We start from the raw sequence: 19,309 nt of genomic DNA, 5'->3' as shown, positions 1-19,309 counted from the left end.
CAACATCAGGGGGGTGTTTCACAAAACTTGTCATCAGTGACGAATGACAGTTTTTGTTATAAGCCACTGAAATCCTTGCTTCTGATTGGTTATCAGCAGATTTGTCACTGATTTTGGTCATTTGTCATTGAAAAAGGATTTGTGAAACAGGTCCCAGATCATCGACAACGGGCCGAAGCAAGACATACATGTACACTACCGCCCATGGTTAAGAATTAGTCGGTTTGGCTTCGGTTTTGGAGTGGGTTTAGCGTTGTGACTGAGGCATCAATCATAATGAACCAGGAAGCAGTATGCATGAAAATATTTCTAATTTAGAGGAAGGAAATTTGAGGAAGCAAATCGGATGATACTATATACATGCATGGAGATAAGAAGATCACTTTACTCGGCTTGCTCGTAAATGGACATTTTGGTCTTTAGTTGATGGTTACAAGTGGTTTCTTTGTGTAGAGCGATGGACATAAACATGTTTGGAACATTTCTATACTGGTTTATCTTCTTGCAAGTGACACTCATAGGACAATTGACATGCGGTAAGTAGTTTGGACGCTTCATGTAAACCCCTCTAAAATTTTGGAAATTCAAGTTTTATTGATTATATTTTCTCTCTTGTTCTGACACAATCATCACTATGTTTATTAGAAAGTGTGTTTATTTCTTTATAAAAATGATCTCCTATTCGTTACGATTTTTTTTTCATGGAGTTCGCATTTATACATCAAACTTAGAAACAAGTTGCAAAATGCACTGCTCTTGTACGGCTTTGCATTTTTCCTTCTTTGATGAATGTAGGGCTGGTGTGTAGTGCACTGCGTAATCCATTTCGCAACTTTTCACTTTTTACCCTGCCCCTTATTCTGATGTACTGCGCATTCCTTGTTTACAGAAAATTAGTCAAGGAATGCGCAGTACATCTATGGTATCAAATATGGTATCATCTTAATAAGGAAGAATAAACAAACAATCTGATAATGCTTACTTAAAGGAGCAATTATCTCGTGACAAGTGAGATGTAATCGATCGAATTCGAGTTTCAAACTTTTCGAGGGTTTTATATTTGTGTTTTTTAATATTTTATTACTATCCACTTGTAAGTGTAAGGGATTGTATTCCTTCTGCAGTCGTTTCAGCAATCGGGATAAATGTAAGATCGCAGATTTACGTTCGTATTTTTCATGATAACTAATGGGTTAAAATTACTGCTGCTGCTACTACTACTATTACTACAGCTACTTTTACTACTACTAATACTAGTAATACTGCTACCACTACTTTAACTACTTCGACAATTCTACTAGTACTACTACTACTGCTACTACTACTAATAGTACTTTTTCTAGTACTACTACTGGTACTACTTCTACTACTACTACTACTTTTGCTACTACAACTATCAATACTACTCTACCACTAGTAGTACTACTAGTAATTGTACTGCTACTACTACTTCTACTACTTCTAATTTTGCTACTTCAACTATCAATACTACTCTACTACTAGTAGAACTACTAATGTTGCTGCTGTTAGGACTAATACTAATACTGCAACTTCTGGTACAACTTCTACTCTACTAGCACTAGTACTACTCTGCTACTGATAGAGGTACTACCACTGCTTCTACTACTACACTGTTGGTCATAATGGTGGAATAATTTGGTTTTACCCCAATTTATGGAAAGATTTTAACAATGATTTTTATTCCTACTAGATCTAGATAATAGTATACATTCTCAGATTTTATTGAATACAAATTTGTGAGTGTTTGTTTTGCGTGACTGCTAAAGCATGCGTATGCTACTATGCTAATCTACGAGGAGATCTACGTCCTTAAGTCATAACTGACAGTTATGAGGAATAATGCCTCATAAAAGGGCACTAACAAAGCATATCGACACGGTTTTGATCCTGGGGGCTCACATAAACGAGGCCATTGCTTAGCCACTGAATCATGACTGTACGCAGCGGGGGCTAGGGTACGTCGCCGTCCCCACAAATACAAAAAACAAAGAAAATGCAATAAATTATCAATAATTCATTGCATTTTGCCCCGACCCCTAAGATAAAAAGGTCCTCTATGTGGGCATGCCTTGAACCATAATGCATTGCCCTACAGAGGATTTGTAATGTTGGGGGCCGGGGGAAAATGCAATAAATTGTTGATAATTTATTGCATTTTCATATTTTTCTAAACCGTGTCGATCAGCTATATTAGTGCCTTAATCCTTAATATTAGAGGCATTCATCCTCATTACTGTCAGTTATAAATTAAGGAAGTACGTCCCCTAGTTGATTAGCATAGTAGCACACACATGCTTTAGCAGTCACGAAAAACAAACACACATTGTCAAATTATTATTCAATACAATCTGAGAATGTATACTATTATCTAGATCTATTAGGAATAAATTATTGTCAAAATCATCCCATAAATTGGGGTAAAAAAAAATTATTCCACCATTATGACCAACAGTGTAGTAGTAGTAATACTTCTGCTGCTATTACAGCTGTTGCTTCTACTATTGCTCCTGCATACTACATACATACTCATGATTATTTTTCAATCTCACTTAAAGATACACAACACAATTCGAAGGACTTAATATAAGAAATTGAATATTTTGTAATTTGAATTCCCTATTGTACTGCTTATAGGTTTCGATTAGGTATTTCGTCTTTGTAATTTTCTTAAAGTTCACAAGTTGACGCACGAGACAGTTTATTGAAACTGACTTTAGATTTAATGTTTCAAATGCCCTTCTATAATATGTTTATCATATACGGGATTTTTTGTCAACACTTATTTCCGCAATCTTTCTAATCAACTCCATTTCATTTTGAACTCAAAAACCTATTTTACTACGCACAGTATTACATATATATTAATAATAGTACATAATATTTGTATGGCGCCAAATCCACTTGACAATCAATGTGTTTTTTACAATTTCAACGATGTATTTTCCTCTATTGTGTCCTCTAACACGCTTAGACAGTTATGAAAGCCTGGATACACACTCATGCTGAGTTGGATTGATTTTTTGGAAAATGTTACACAAAAGCTCTCTTTTTCTTCTATTGCTTAGGCCATAAGAGGGGTAAATAAAGAAAGAGAGATATATATAAAGAGAAAGAGAGAGAGAGATAGAGAGAGAGATGAAGAGAGAGAGAGAGAGAGAGAGAGAGAGCGGGAGAGAGAGAGAGAGAGAGCGAGAGAGATGAAGAGAAAAAGAGAGCGAGAGAGAGAGAGAGAGAGAGCGAGAGAGACTTGAAAGTGAGAATAGGGGATATTTCGAAAAAGGAAGGATGTGTGTGTATGTATGTATGTGAGAAAGAAAGAGAGCTCGGAGAGAGAGAGAAGGAGTACTTTAACCTGTTTCCAATTATTAAAGTGTAAATTGTAATATGGAAAGGTTGATTATGTAGTGCTTAAGAATTGAAGGAGGCTTACGGCACTAGTTTCTTTTAACTATGACCAAATAGCTAAATGGCTCTTTGAGAGCCTGAAACTTTACAAAGATAAAGAATTAGAAATCAGTTACAACTTTTTCTTTTGGCCTTGACCTAGATTGACCTCCCATAGCTTAATGAAAAATGTTCAACGTTGCTTTATGTGCATGAGGTATCCCAGAACAGCAAATTGTTTACGGAATTTTTGGTTGGAGCCGAAAAAAATATATAGCCACAAACAATATGTTTTTTTTCTATTGATGATTGATGAGCATGGGTGGATCTTAAAGAAAGTTAACAGTAATCTGAATTAACTCGTGTATTTTGATGGAACAGTGCAATTGAAAATGGTGTTTCGGACGTTACATTTTCCGTAAACAATGTAGACCTTCATTTAACCCACTAGAACGATAAATTAATGAGATTGTATATGGTTTGAATAAGCTTATTAGTTACTCCAAGTCATTAAATTAAAAGAAAATAAACTTTAATTATAGTAGCGCTTATTAGAAATATACTCAAAATTTGAAAAAGTTGTCTCATTTTCCGTAAACAATTTTGTAACGTCCGAAACAATTTCCAATTTGAATAGCAGAAAATATATGAACTGCAGGACCTATCTATCGTAACATTTTAAAAACATTTCATGTCGGCTACCCACCAAACAAAAGAAATTTGCAATACATTACTACAATACTATTTTATAGTTAAAACCAATTTTCCGTTAACAGTTGTAACGTCCGAAACCAAAAATACCAATTAAATGATGATAATTCATATTTTGGGGTATCTGGAGTGAATAAATCATTATGAAATAAGTTGTTATAAGTCTTAACACAAATCAGCTCTTTCAAATCCAATAATTTTGTGTAAACACAAGAAGGGTGTTTCGGACGTTACATGATTTCGATGTTAACACATAGTTTGCAAATTTCAACTAATTTTTGATCATATGTGCAAGTAACGATTTCACAATGCACACTCCTGTTAAATACACTAATTTGATAATTTTATTTAGATTTGATGCAAAAAACGAATTTTCTGTAAAATATCTATTTTTTTTGCAAAATTGACTTATAAAACATAAAATATTGAAGCCACACTTTGTGATGCAAGGCAAGGCTGGCTGCTTTAGTATATCTTTAATTGTAATTTATCAGAAAAAATCTCAATAAAAGTGACTCATAAAAAATATTCAGCCATTTTAACAGCACTTTCTGGTATGCTGTTAGCACGTTTCGGACGTTACATTAAACTGTTAACAGACATTTTCATACTTTAACTCGTTCAAATGAGGGGCAAAGATAGATGTGAGAATAGCAAATTTCAATTTTTCAGCCTCTCTTCTTGCTATTTACATTGCTGTGTGTTTGCAAATCGTCAGGTTTTCATTTTATAGAGGTTGTTCCAAATGATGTCATATAACCAAAGATTGTATGGTCAATTTAAACTATTTGGTAGGTTACAAATGCTCAAAATCACCCATTTATACAATACCCAGTGTACATTTACATGACATGGGTATGATACAGTTATATAAAGTTGATAAAATCAATTAAATTAAAATGTTTTTCTAAAAAATTATGGGAAATATGGCTTTTTCATCTGAAACTACATTTTAAAAAGGGCATTCAGTACACGTAACTAATCTGTGTACAAAGGATTACTACTGGCATTATCCAATACTGAAAAGAGCATTAATACCTTATCTAATGATCCTAAACATACACAGTATCTTCCTCAATTGTATGCAGACATTTACATGTAAGCTAGTGTGAAATATAAATGGGCTTTAATATTGCTTGTCCCTTTTCTCTTGCCTATTCATTCACCATCGTTATATCGTTAAACAGAGAATTTGGAAGGATCTTTAACAAAAATTATATTATATGAATCTATAATGTTTTACAGATAACTAGAATACTTGATTTATGAACATCTAATTGGTATCCACATAGCTGTTGGAGCAATGTGCACTGTAAGATACATGTTTAACCTATACTGTTTGTCACCTGCGATATCGGCACAGCAAGAGTTAAGATCAATCAACCAACCAACCAATCAATCCATCCACCCATCAAGTAAATAAATAGATACTTATTCAAGAGCATTTTTAAGTGCTGTCTTTCGTGGTAAAGGATGATTCTTACTAGTATTACAATTTAAAACATACACAATTTTAAAATACATGTAAAATGTCTCATTCTCGGGATGTACAATGGATAAGAATTCCCTTATTTCTTATTACTTTAATGGCGGGGGTTCGTCTTTATAGTTTTATTTAAGACAAAAAATGTTAAATGTTTGGCTTACATACATGTACATGTATGTGTAGTGATATTATTGAATGACCACTACAGTATATAGTTTAATGCAAAGTGTAACTTCGTGTACCATCCGAAAAAAAACTATAACATACATTGTACATGTACACTGTTGTTCATAACATGCAAAAGAGAGTATGTTTGTAAGTAAATTTTTTAAGGAATATTGATGACTACAATTGCTATTAGCTTCATATTTTGCTCTGTTAAATCACACAAGCATTTATAACTACACGTTCTTGAAATGAACAGTATAACTTACATAAATTGGGTAGTCGATGAAGACAATATAGGTATATGTAATAGACTAATTAAAACTGCACAATTGTTTCCATAAAATATGTTAAAGAAGAATTTTTCTGCAAACAATTAATGTAACTTAGGTCAATAATACCTAAAGAAAGCAACTAACTTGAATAAAGTTATGATGTTAAGAGTGTGTAACGTTCGAAACACCAGTGGTGTGACATGTGAAAATTATTAGGCAATGCACTAGTTCCCAATTTTGTTTGTATGTATTTATCTTATATCATCATTTCTTATAATACAATAAGTTTGACCCCAGAAAAAAAGCACTTTACCTATTGAAATGAAAACTTGTTATTGTCAAAACCCTAATTTAGAACTATTTTTCACTTTCAAGGGATACGAAATCTGTATTTTTCAAGATAGAAACTCAAACATTTGCATGAATAATCTCTGAAACATATTCTTAAAGACCAACACATTTTGTTGGTGTAGTTAATAGCAAATGAGTTTTATATCACGGTTATTAGATATGCTATAGTTCACAATAAAATTGTAAGAACTCAAAGTATTCACATCTGGTGAATAAATAGGGAGATAGATTAAGCTCCGAAATTTGCATTTCTCAAAAGTATGAATAGTCCTGATCCTTAAAATACACGTTTAAAGTAAGTAAATATAATTTAATTTTTGACCCTTTTGTGGACACATTTGGTATATGTTAAAAAAAACCAGTGCCTTCTTACACTATGATGTTATGGAATGACCGAAATGGTTTGCCCAAACTTGCTGAAAGTCACGTACACTGAACACAAAAATAGGTATATGGGACCACACACAACAGTTGTGAGTACTCAACCTTCTGTTAAATATACAATCACTCCTATATTCAACCCCTTTCTAGACTCAAGTGCCACTTACTACGACCTATAATCTTTGTACCATTATCCAGCTTATTCATATAATGATGCATAATTCATTAATCATATACTAGTGTTGAATATGATACGAACGCCTATTGTCTACCCAGATTAAAATGTGTCGGTTCATTGACTTACCTAAAATTCATAATGTTCGTTCCGCCATCGTGAATTTTAGATTGTTGTAAGCATGGCCAATATTTACATGTTATTGTAGTCGATGAATAGTCTTCGTGGTAGTTGCATATGCTTTCCGTCCCCACGGTTATATCGTATTTCAAGAGAAATGATCCAGGGATTTTATTTTTAAGATTTCCCTAAGATGGTGCGCACAAGGAATTTCCTGAACACCATGTATATTATCATAATAATACTACACACGACCTTTAAGTCCACATGAACCCATGACATGGTTTACATTAGCTTAACGCTGTTTGATAATATACTGTTTGTCTTTGGTAAAAAGGATAGGAAACTTTTGTGGTAGCTTTTTATGAAGGATACATGGTAGTTTCTTAGAGATAATTTCAACTTCGTTTTCTATGGATGTGTCGATTGGCCGTCATAATGTGTTGGTATGCACGTGTAAGTGTGCGTGTGAGTGTGAGTGTGAGTGTGTGTGTGTTGGAAATGAGATATAAAGTGATACAGAGAACGTGGAACCAAAATCTATCAGTCTCCCAAAACAAATACGGTTAACCTTCATTATTTTATCTTCTTATCTTCTTTTTTTTCTTTCTTCTTTTGTTCCAAACTGTCGAATTCAAATCTAGAGGAGATGTAAACAAATCCAAATAAACGAGCAAACGGGGAAGCAAACGAATATTTGACACGTACTGATTCACAACGTGTCTATGAAAATTCATTTTACTTTTTTGTTCACCATGCAGCAAACATTCTGGATGTGACATGCATCAACTTCAACCCCATCTACGATACCAGCTCCTCGGCATCCTACGCCGCCATCTTGAATGGAGCTGATGTCACAAGCATGGTGTCCTTCCAGAGGTCGGTGGACTTGGATACGGGGGACAGGCAGTCAACCTGGTGTTCGATGGATGATGATGCAGGAACATGCGGGTTGCCTCAAGGATCGATGATCGACTCATCGGGAAGAGTTACTTTCCAAAATACAGATCAAGATAAATTTGGTGCTTACGGATGCCGAGCGGAGAGATACAACTGGACAACTGAGACGTCCACTATATTCATCAGAAATGATGGTAAACAATAATGATAATTAACTTAATAATAAGAATAATAATGATAATGATAATAATTATAAATTATTAGGAATGATAACGATATTTTGTATTACCCAGGGAAACCTCATCAGCAATAATGCTGTTCTCCCTAACGGACCTGCAATTTTAATTAACACATTAATTTCCATGTTCCCACTTTATAAACCTCGGTGGAAAGTAATAAATGTGGTAAAATGTAAACGCAATTTTCACGAAGTGACGGAAAATTGTTACGCAAAGTGAATGCAATTTTTTTTTCACTACCGTCACTTCGTGAAAACAGCGAATAAGGGTACTACTAATGCTTTACAATGTTTAAAGGGATTGGGTAACTTTGTCTCAGATTCTGAAACGAAATCCTGGATTTAGCTCATGCTTGAATGATAATTATAAACCTTTTATAAATATAACACTATATCACAGACACTGATATCACGCAGGGCCATGCATCTCAGATTTAACGTTGTAAAACGATGCTTTTAATGATGATTGTACATGATAATGTCGCTTCAGCATCGTGAGCTGTGCATCAGAAAGTAATCGGCTTGCATGCCAGCTGATTAGAGATTATTAGTTAAAGGGACAGTTTCTAATAGAAAGTTACGAACAAAAAAGAAATATTGCCCAGGCCTATGTACTCGATATAAAAACTCTTTCTGAATTTTCTTCCATTTTGAGCTGAAATCCCAAATCCTGGGTTTGGGGGATGGGGCTGCATCAATGTCCTCCCTGGATTCTCAACTGAAGGGAGAATTTAAGTTTTGTTGATCATTAATTCAATACCATCAGGGGTATCATGTAGATGGTGCATATACACGTCAAGTATACAAATAATGCTTTGATATACCTTATAAATATACACTGCATTCCAATGATATATTAAAATTACAAATAGAAAACATTTATTTACTGGAGACTTGATGAAAATATTGCTAATCATGGTTATAGTGTATATAGAACACTGCAATACAAACAAATGAACTTTATGAATGCGCTTTAAAGCCTAATTAAAGTGATTTAAAAAAATGGTGTACAAATGAAGTTCTTTTAACAAAATAATTTACGCAGAGGGAATCGTTGGAGATAAAACATTAATTTTGATGTACTCCATATTTCTTCTTCTTTTAGCTCATTTCACTCCTGGTTACTTCACGGTGACAGTAAGTCTCGATGAAGAGGTTCGTCTGTCAATGAATACTAGCTCATCAAGTGGAACTAGTGGTTCACTCGTGTGGATATTAAATCACGAAGATGGTAGGCAAACTGACTTGTCTACTAATGTTTCTGGGGATGCCCTCTACGTCAGCAAGGCTAAGAAAGCGGAACATGCTGGTGTTCACCATTACTACTATTCTGACGATCCAGATAGAGGAGGACTAGTGAAGCTTATTGTTAGAGGTAATCATGTCACCTTCTCTTCCAATGATCCAAAGATAATCAGTTTTACTTACAAATTATTTCGGTTGATTAACCCATAGCCTGCCATGAGGCTGCATGCACGCTACCTATTGAGTGCCATGTGCGTGCAAGGGCGCATTCGTAGTAGCAGTTATTGTTTATGCTCATTGGGCTGTGCTGTGTGTTTTGCACTCGCCATTCATAGAACCATCGCATTAATCAGATTATCTCCAAAACAACCTGGCACAGTGGGGATTAGCCCTGTGGCACGATAAGAGTTAAGAAACAATGTACCACAACATATAGGAACGAGGCATTATTTAAATGGCATTTATCTTGACCTAATATTTGTTTCCCGCCATTTAAGTTTACCGAATCCTTTTTTATCAGGAGAGATGTCTGGACAAAACCTTTATTTTTATTTGTGCGGATGAGCTCAATTAAATTCTGTTATTACTTATATATGTATGTCATTCAAACGTTTTTATGTAAGAAATTGCATGTTTTCAATTGATGTATTTTTTAAATGTTTTAAACAAAGATGGAATCTGAATAAATTAAATTGGTTTGAACTGAACTGAATTGAAAATGAGCTTTCGATGTCAATCGTGGAAATGATATTCAGAATACGACTATTCTGGCTTTTTGTCAATACATGTTTACGGTTGCCTTTTCGTAATGGTTTACTTGTAGAAAGTAGAGAACGAAAGTTTGACATTATGTAATGTTCATTGTATGTGAAGTTCTGATGATTTTTACCTTGTTTTTTCGTGTTTTTTTATAATACAATTTGTTTCGGACCATATAATTTTTTAACGATATCCCTAAACTACAAATATTTTTTTATTTTTATAATTTCATATTCTTGATCAATCAATAACTCCTTTTTGGGATGCAAGCATACTGTTTACAAAACCATTATGACTTCTTCATTTTTTTATGGTTACAGCTTGTCTGGATAACCTCTGGGGACCTGGCTGCCAGTACACATGCTCTGCTTGCTACAATGGAGGAGTCTGTGATGATGTGAGTGGACGCTGTGTGTGTCCACCTGGTTTCAGTGGTGACCACTGCCAAATTGGTAAGTGAAAAAGAGAATGGGGCAATTCTTGTTATCATCTACTCTCTGATATTAAAATGATTGTAATAAAAGCATTGATATGAATGATAGTAGTAAAAAGATCTGTAAAACGACTGAAAATGAATGATGATGGCGATGATAATATTAATGATGATGATGATGATACTATTACTACTACTAATGCAAATAATAATAAGTATCACTATAATCATTAGCATAATATAATAATGATAATCGTAATGATAATTATTATAATAATCATAATCATGATAATAAATAATGAAAAGAAGATCGAACAACAACACGACATCAAAAATAATAGCAACACCATCACTATTAACATCACTAATAGTACTTCTAGTACGACAACTACTACTACTTCTACTACTACTACCACTACTACTACTACTACTACTATATACCAATAATAGTACTGCTACTGCTACTACTAGTACTACTGCTGCCGATGCAACTACTACTACTACTACTACTACTACTACTACTACCACTACTACTACTACTACTACTACTACTACTACTACATACCAATAATAGTACTGCTACTGCTACTACTAGTACTACTGCTGCCGATGCAACTACTATTACTACTTCTACTACTACTACTACTACTACTACTACTACTACTACTAATACTATATACCAATAATAGTACTGCCACTGCTACTACTAGTACTACTACTGCCGATGCAACTACTACTACTACTACTACCACTACTACTAATACTACTACTAATGCTACTACTACTACTACTACTACTACTACTACTACTACATACCAATAATAGTACTGCTACTGCTACTACTAGTACTACTGCTGCCAATGCAACTACTACTACTACTACTACTACTACTACAACTACTACTACTACTACATACCAATAATAGTCCTGCTACTGCTACTACTAGTACTACTGCTGCCGATGCAACTACTACTACTACTACTACTACTACTACTACTACTACTGCTACTAATACTACTACTACTACTACTACTACTCCTACTACTACTACCAGGCGCGTACGCAGGATTTGTTCAAGGGGGGGGGGTTTAACTTTTTTTTTTTTTTTTTTTGTTAATTAAAAAAAAAAAAAAAAAATCCAAAGGGGGGGGGGGGGTTTAGGGGGGTTATGGGGGGGGGGGGTTTATACACACAAAAATAGCAAAGGGGGTGGTTTAACCCCCAACCCCCCCCCCCCCCTGTGTACGCGCCTGACTACTACTGCTACTACTACTACTAGTACTACAACTTGTATATTAATTATATTTACATAGCGCCAAAGCAGTCAGAACTAACTAGTCCAAGTGCTTTGCAGTGTATGGTAACTACGATCATTGGGTTTTAATATGCATTTTAACTCATTTAAAAAAGTAAAATAACTTTTTAATATCTCTAATCGGAATCTCTAGAAATGACTTATGATATAAATGTATAAATAAAGATAACTTTTAATGTAGACTATCTTATACAAGGAATTAATTAGGAATCTCTAACTCTACCTCTCTATCTCTCCGTCTCTATGTATCTCTGTCTGTGTGTGTGTCTCTCTCTCCGTCTCTTTCTCTTTCTGTATCGGTCTATCTGTCCCACTTTTTCTCCCTTTCTCTTACTCTCTTTGTCTCGGAATTGTGCTAAAACGACAAATAATGTTTGTAAAAGTACAACAAATAAGCAAAACCTATGAATGCTCCTCTCTGTCATGTCTATTCAACATTATATACAGCATGTGAAGCCGGTAAGTTTGGACAGGGATGTTCTGGATCTTGCACTACCCTTGAATCTGGTCGGACTGACTGCAGTGGAGCTGTGTTCTGTCTCCCGGATCCGTATGGATGTTCGTGTGCTGCAGGATGGACAGGGTTACAATGTGACCAAGGTAAGAGAGAATCAGATGACATGCCAGTTATCATGGCGATGTTTGCTTGGCATGCCATAATCAAGGAACCATTGCTGCATTTGATGTGATTTCCTTTTTGTTTACATGTACAGTACCGTAGCCATGATTAGATATAACATGGAAATTAATTCTAGTAATAAGACAACTGATATGATGAAAATGATTACAACAACAATAATGGCAATAATATTAATGTTGATGATGATGATATTTTATTTGTTATATATTCGTTTACCACAAGTGTGTCATTTATTTACCACTACTTATATTTATATACCACTACTTTTCTTCATAGGGATCCACTGGTGAAGATGACAATTATGATAACAACAACAACAATGATAATAATATGAAAGATAATGATGATTATAGTAATTACAATTATGATAATATGTATAAAATAATAATAATGATGATAATAATGATATCATTGCATTCTTCAATTGAGCACATATCCACCATCATGACCATGCAAGGTGCTCATGGTGCTCCAATATTACCCCGACACAGGCTGGGCTACACCACGTTTTTGGTGCTCACAACATTTAATGGACCCCCCCCCCCCTTCCCACACCCAATGTTCCCATTAACCATTGGGAGATGAGTGGCAAAATGTAGATTCACGTCTTGGTAAAGAAATTAGTGCCGCACAAGAGCCCGAGCCGAAGTCTTTTGCATTTCCAGTCATTAGATTATTAAACCACTCGACTTTGACACCCTTCAGAGCACCACAACCTCATGGCGCCACAACATTTCAACAAGAAAAACACAAGAGGAAAACAAAATAAACCAAAATAAAATAAAACGATGACTATCATTTTTTGCTTCTTGAAAATGACGGATTTCATATGACAAATTTTCAAAGTATTTCCCCTGATTTGGTGCTTATTATTGTTTCATTGGTAAACCGTTTCTACCCTGTTCAGGCACAGTTATAGAAAAATGATTAAAAAAAGTGGCATTGGGGGCTTTTGCAGTTCTGTTGTTAGGGGTGGAGCGGAGCAGCCTCTCATTAAAGAACAACTTTCAATATTTATTTCAATTTATTATTTACGTATTCATGTATTTTTAAAAATTTTAATTATGAATATTATTATTATTATCATTTTTTCGGGATGGGGGGAGGGGGGGGGGGAGGGGGTGGGGGGGGGGGAGCTTGAATAATTTCTTTTGGAGTAGTGAACCCCTACTGATCCTCTATTCTTCTTACTGGTTATCTCTTTTATCTCCACAAAGCATGTCCTGATAGTTCGTACGGCGCAGGATGCACTGAGACATGTCACTGCGTCTCTACAGGAACATGTGACCCTCTTACGGGGGCCTGTTCTGATGGTTGCGAAGATGGCTGGATTGGAGATCAATGCCAAGGTAAAGGAGCATAAAGGAAGTGATCAAATTGGAAAAGTGACCGTGACTAAGTTGTACTGATGAAGGCTTTTGATAAATTGCATAAATTAATGAAATGTTATGGGGTACACTAGTTTGCAGACGAGCAGAAGTTAAGGTCCTCAAGGATTCACATGTTTCGTACAGCTTCTAAACTTTACAAAACAACAACGAGAACAACGACAAACAAAAAGGGAACTCGCCGACTTTAGAAGGTGGCAGTGGAGTTATATTATTCCTACCTATATAACAATTTAACAATCTTTATAGGTATATCAAGAACTATATGGATATTTTGTGGATATCAATCAATTTCATCACAATCAACTAATTTTTCTTTTTTTTGTATATATTTGGGTGGGGGTGTAGAGGCGTGATGACAAAAAATACTGCAAGAGAATACATGTTTTAGTATGAAGGCTTTTTTATGTTATTGTTCTTCTTATCAGAGCACTTGAAATGACTTTTGTTCATGAAAGAACTCGTGCTAAATCTAATATGATTATGTAGAAACGGTCAACCAAACATTGAGATTGTGTCCTTCTTTTTGGTCGTTTAGTAATCGCAGGTAATTTTGCAAATATGTGGTAAAAACCATGCAATACCATGCTAATCATTATTTGCCTGTACACCTTTTCTAATTTAAGACGTTTCTATTTATACGCAAAATATGTTATAGATTATATGGGAACACTTCTTCGACTTTTCGACTTAAAATATCAATTGTATCATTGTGTACTTGAAAAATGTTGTTATCTGGAGAATTACTTCGCGGTTTCACATTTTATTTTCTACTGCAGTGACTGTTTTGGACATCATAGCTATGTTAAGAGGAGGTGTCTATGATGCCACGGCTACCAATAATTTCCTCGGTATATTCATGATTGGGGATAGTATTGTAACCGGAGATCTTTCCTTGACGTATTCCATCGGACGAGAAGTGGACACGGGACCAGGAGAGACTGGTCACGGAGCTTACTTTAAGGTTGATGGCTTAGTGAAAACAGAAGCATGGGAAGACACAGGGCTGCCTCCCGGAACACAGTTTACTAGATCTACAACTAGCGCTCAACACTCATTAAGAGCTGGAATTGATAAAACAAATGGCGGAGCTGCACGTGTCGGTGCATACCGAATGTCCGTCGATTACAAGGGATGGACCGAGCGAAATGTCTTGCTGAATGAGTACCGCGGTGGTATGATCGTTTGTTGCATTTTGCATGTATTTCTTTAAAAAATCTTATTGCCCCCTTACTAAACAAAATTATTTGTGCATATTGATACACATGTAATTGATGCGTCGCTTTGAATATATTCATTTCAAAGAAGGGTCTAATTTGTACTTCCACTTTGTTGATTAGGTAGATTGATATTTTTTTTAATTTAACATGTTGAAGGGTATTCATGCGTTTATGTATGAGGTATGAAAAAAAAATTACTCATTCACTCCATAATATAACCATGCAATGGCCGCATTACTGTTAGACGAATGTTGTATTATCAAATTTTGGGTAAGAAGGCAATTCCGACACGATCACAACCATTTTCGAAAAAATCAACCTCGGGCAATTTCAATAGCCTTGTGCGTCACCTATTGCAATTTGCGTACATGACAATGATGCATTACGTAGTTCGAACATGATTCTATGGGATGTAAAATAGGATGTTGAAATTGCCCTTCAGTTGATTTTTCAAAAATAGTCGCGATCGTGTTTTCTATCCTAAAAGAGTTTTCGTGAAAATGGATCAGTTCCACGATTATTAGATAAGCCTATCATACTAGAAACTACATTACCAAATATGTAAAGAATTGTACACTTTAATCTCTTACGGACTCTTTAGGCTTAAAGAATTCTTAGACATCAGAAGTGTTGATATGTTCCTATTTTAATTGATATGTACAAAACGTTCATGTACATTAAGTACATGCAACCTATCATTTTTTTATCTTTATTGTCAGAATCTAATTCAGAGGTTTGGCCTGAGAAATTATCAATTACGGTAGGGATTGGCGAGACCGTCACTCTCGGCGTCTCAACGACACAATCTGTAGACACTTCATCTTTGAGATGGCGATTCAACGGAGGAAGTGAAATCACCGAATGGAATGGAATGACATCAGTTACCATCTATGACGTCAGGAAGTCTGATGAAGGAATCTACGAGTGCTACGTCGAGGGTAACAGAGAGACAGGAAAACATGCTATTCTTAAACTCATCGTAAGAAGTAAGTAAACGAAGATTGGTACCGCCATATTTAAATACCTCTACACTTCTTAAACATTCTGCCGACGTTCTGCACCGATTACATGTTGATTTTACGAAGTTTCATTAAAAGGTTTATAATGCCGAAGGTTCATAATTCCGAAAATGACAAGAAACCCTGAAGGCCTACCGTATTTTTGGAATTACGAGCCCTTCGGAATAACAAACCCTATTTCCCTTTATTTGTTGGTATAAACCCTATTCTAATTTCGGAATAACGAACACTATGTCAGTTTCAGATTTATAAACCATTGGATAAACGAACCTTCTGAATAACGAAACAAATGTTCGGAATAGTGGACCCCTGGAATGGAAAATTTATGTTTCGAAATTACAAATCTTCAGAATTACAAACCGTCGGAAAGTGCCTCCTATATCAGCACACTGCAAACGATTCATCAAAGTATTATTTTTTCTCGAATAACGGCGTAAAGTAAAATATGTCAGAGGCGGATCTAGGGTGTTTCGGCGATTTAACCCCCCCTTCTCCATTGGGCGGCCAAGTGAATAAAAAAGTAAAACAGTAAAACGGCGCGATTTTTGGAATTTTTTTGGGTCAACCCCCCCCCCCCCCTGGCAAAAAGCTAGATCCTCCCCTGTATGTAATGCAAAGATTAATCTTTGTCAGATGTCTATAGTGAAATTTATATTGTAAAAATCGTTTTACGGAGTTTGCGTTGAAATAAAAACCATACAATTTAAGCAACATCCAATTCACAGATGAGGACAGCAGCAAGTCCTAACTTCCCCTGTCATTCTCGATTTTGAGCTCGCATCACAATATGATATATTTAGAATTGCGTTATCATGGCCACCGTTTATAGAAAGCTGCAGTGTATTGCTGAGCCGTCAGGTGGGTTACAAGAGGCCTACAAAAAAAAAATAATGTTGTATTGCCCTTTAGGTGCCAAAACATGGGTCGGTCAGTCGGAAATCTTTTTCTTTTTTACTTTAAAAAAAAAATTCTCCCTCTTTGGGCTGATATTTCTCAGTTTTTATTGCTTTAATACATTTTTTTCCTAAAAAACGGTAAAAAGAAAAAAAAAAGCCCACCGTATATTTCAAGATTTTCTTTTTTTAGGCCTGATTAGATGCCATGATTTGTCTTCCTACATTGTGTTTTTAGGTTGCCCATCTTTCAAGTACGGTCTTGATTGCTCCCTGAACTGTCCCGTGTGTTACGCTGGTGGGGTATGTCATGACGTCACGGGAGAGTGTGTATGTCGATCAGGATTCCGAGGAGTTAACTGCGAAATAGGTAGGCCTAAGTATTATTTGGTAACTTGTTTCTTTTTACTCAATCATTATTCATCTTCAACTACAATTAAGTATCAAAGAACTACGGCGTAATAATTCCGAAATAATCGAATTGCGAAATCGTATTGGAAATTGTAACGTTGAGATAAAAATAAATAAAAAACGTCATTAAAGACCCCTTCAGAAGTGAAAGATTAAATGGATGAATTATATATCCACGGAAAGCCCATAAACCATAGATTACAATGATTAATAATACTATACTTCAGTATCTCAGAAAAGTAACAGCTCTCTGACAACTTGAAACCTAAAGCTTTGAAAATCGAAGGTTGTCGACCTATAGAAACTAGCTATATATCGACTTGATGACATAATTTTATGTGGAGTAAGCGTATTTCCATTGAATTTGTATAATTAAGCAAGGTTTATCGCCGATCAGGTTCCCCGTTCACATGTTATGTCGTCACCGTTACTCTTGCAAATTTTATGGGATGCGGAAAATGAGGTTTGAATTTGCTTTTGTGCATTAATGAAAGGTAAAATATTTGTTATTCTTCTATACTTGTAATTTCAATTAATACGAAGTTGTCTATTCGTCGGATAAGGCCATTAAGGACTGGAAGCACTACCGCAAACATCTCCTCTAGCACCATCTCAGGACAGCTGTTAGGTCTATCTGTGAAGTGAGAATTAGGTGTTGCATTACACACTGTTGGCAATTTGACTAAAAGATGGAGCTGTACAATAAACAATACGCTATGGCAGTGTCGCTTGAAATGTAACAAATAATCTGTATTTTCTTCTTTGTTTACATGGTCATGTAAATGTCATTCCATTCACCAGCTTGCGGTGACAATAACTGGGGGAAATCCTGTACTGTGGTTTGCTCTAGTGGTAACCCCGGCTGCCCAAACCGGTTATTTTCACCACCAAATCCAGTCGGATTGGCTTGCATCAACGGATTTGGAGGAAACAGGTGTCAAACAGGTATGTTGAACCATAGATACCATACATACAACATTACAGATGAAAAAAGGAGGAAATTTAGGTTGTCAAGGCGCCAATATTAGAAATGGACCGGAATATGTTTTTTTTTTTTATAGAATTTTAAATAAAAAGTAGTCTATAAAAAAAAACATGTGTAAAGACTACAAGTAGAGTTCCCGAACACAAAATGTTTCTTTTTCTTAAAACTTGCTTGGCTGACTTATGCTACGTTTACACTATGTTCCCGGCGGCCACGGCAACCCCGTTTCGGGCCACCGTGAACGAAACAAGATTGACGTGACACAACGCGGGGTACCGTATGTGCGAACGTGACAGTCCTTAATAGGCCGTAACAAAACTTGGAGGTGGTCCGTAATGGGACGGGAAGCCCGAACATTCCCCGGCATCTTACGGTCTTTTCAAGTTTTGTTACGTTCTGCAACGTTTAGTGCACGTTTTGACGCGGTTGCTTCACGGTTGCTGCGCATTTGGTCCCGTTTAACCACGTTTAACCAAGGATTGCCCCGGTTCTCACGGCAGGTATTATGTATGGTAGCCGTTTTGTCGCGTTTATTCACGGCGCATCCCGGCGTCTAACGGTTTACGGGCGCGGTGCGTTGCGTTCTGACACGGCGCACACGGTCGGGAGTAGCATATATAAAAGACGGGCGCGGCAGGAGTTTCATTCGAGTCGGAGCAATCGACGCCACATTACTGCATCTACAATACGAAGAAAGAAGGCCAAACTATGCCACCGAAGAAGCCAAGCCGTTCGAAGGCCTTCCGTCCTGCACCACCACCACCACCACCACCACCACCACCACCACCACCACC

General features: G+C 35.9%; 1 protein-coding gene across 1 annotated transcript; it reads left to right on the top strand.

The window, feature by feature from the left end:
- Positions 1–239: 239 nt before the first annotated feature.
- Positions 240–18,135, top strand: LOC100893045. The gene is made up of 10 exons (XM_030995899.1): positions 240–536; positions 7,831–8,163; positions 9,313–9,582; positions 10,532–10,663; positions 12,407–12,559; positions 13,817–13,948; positions 14,767–15,162; positions 15,927–16,193; positions 17,358–17,422; positions 18,094–18,135. Exons 1-10 carry the CDS (start codon positions 458–460, stop codon positions 18,133–18,135), a joined length of 1,869 nt encoding a protein of 622 aa, XP_030851759.1. The 5' UTR covers positions 240–457.
- Positions 18,136–19,309: the final 1,174 nt, after the last annotated feature.

The sequence above is a fragment of the Strongylocentrotus purpuratus genome, unplaced genomic scaffold (assembly GCF_000002235.5).
Source record: "Strongylocentrotus purpuratus isolate Spur 01 unplaced genomic scaffold, Spur_5.0 spur5_scaffold_3, whole genome shotgun sequence".
NCBI classification, from domain to species: Eukaryota; Metazoa; Echinodermata; class Echinoidea; order Camarodonta; family Strongylocentrotidae; genus Strongylocentrotus; species Strongylocentrotus purpuratus.
Note: the sequence above shows the minus strand (reverse complement) of the source record. Positions and strands in the feature narration are given on the sequence as shown.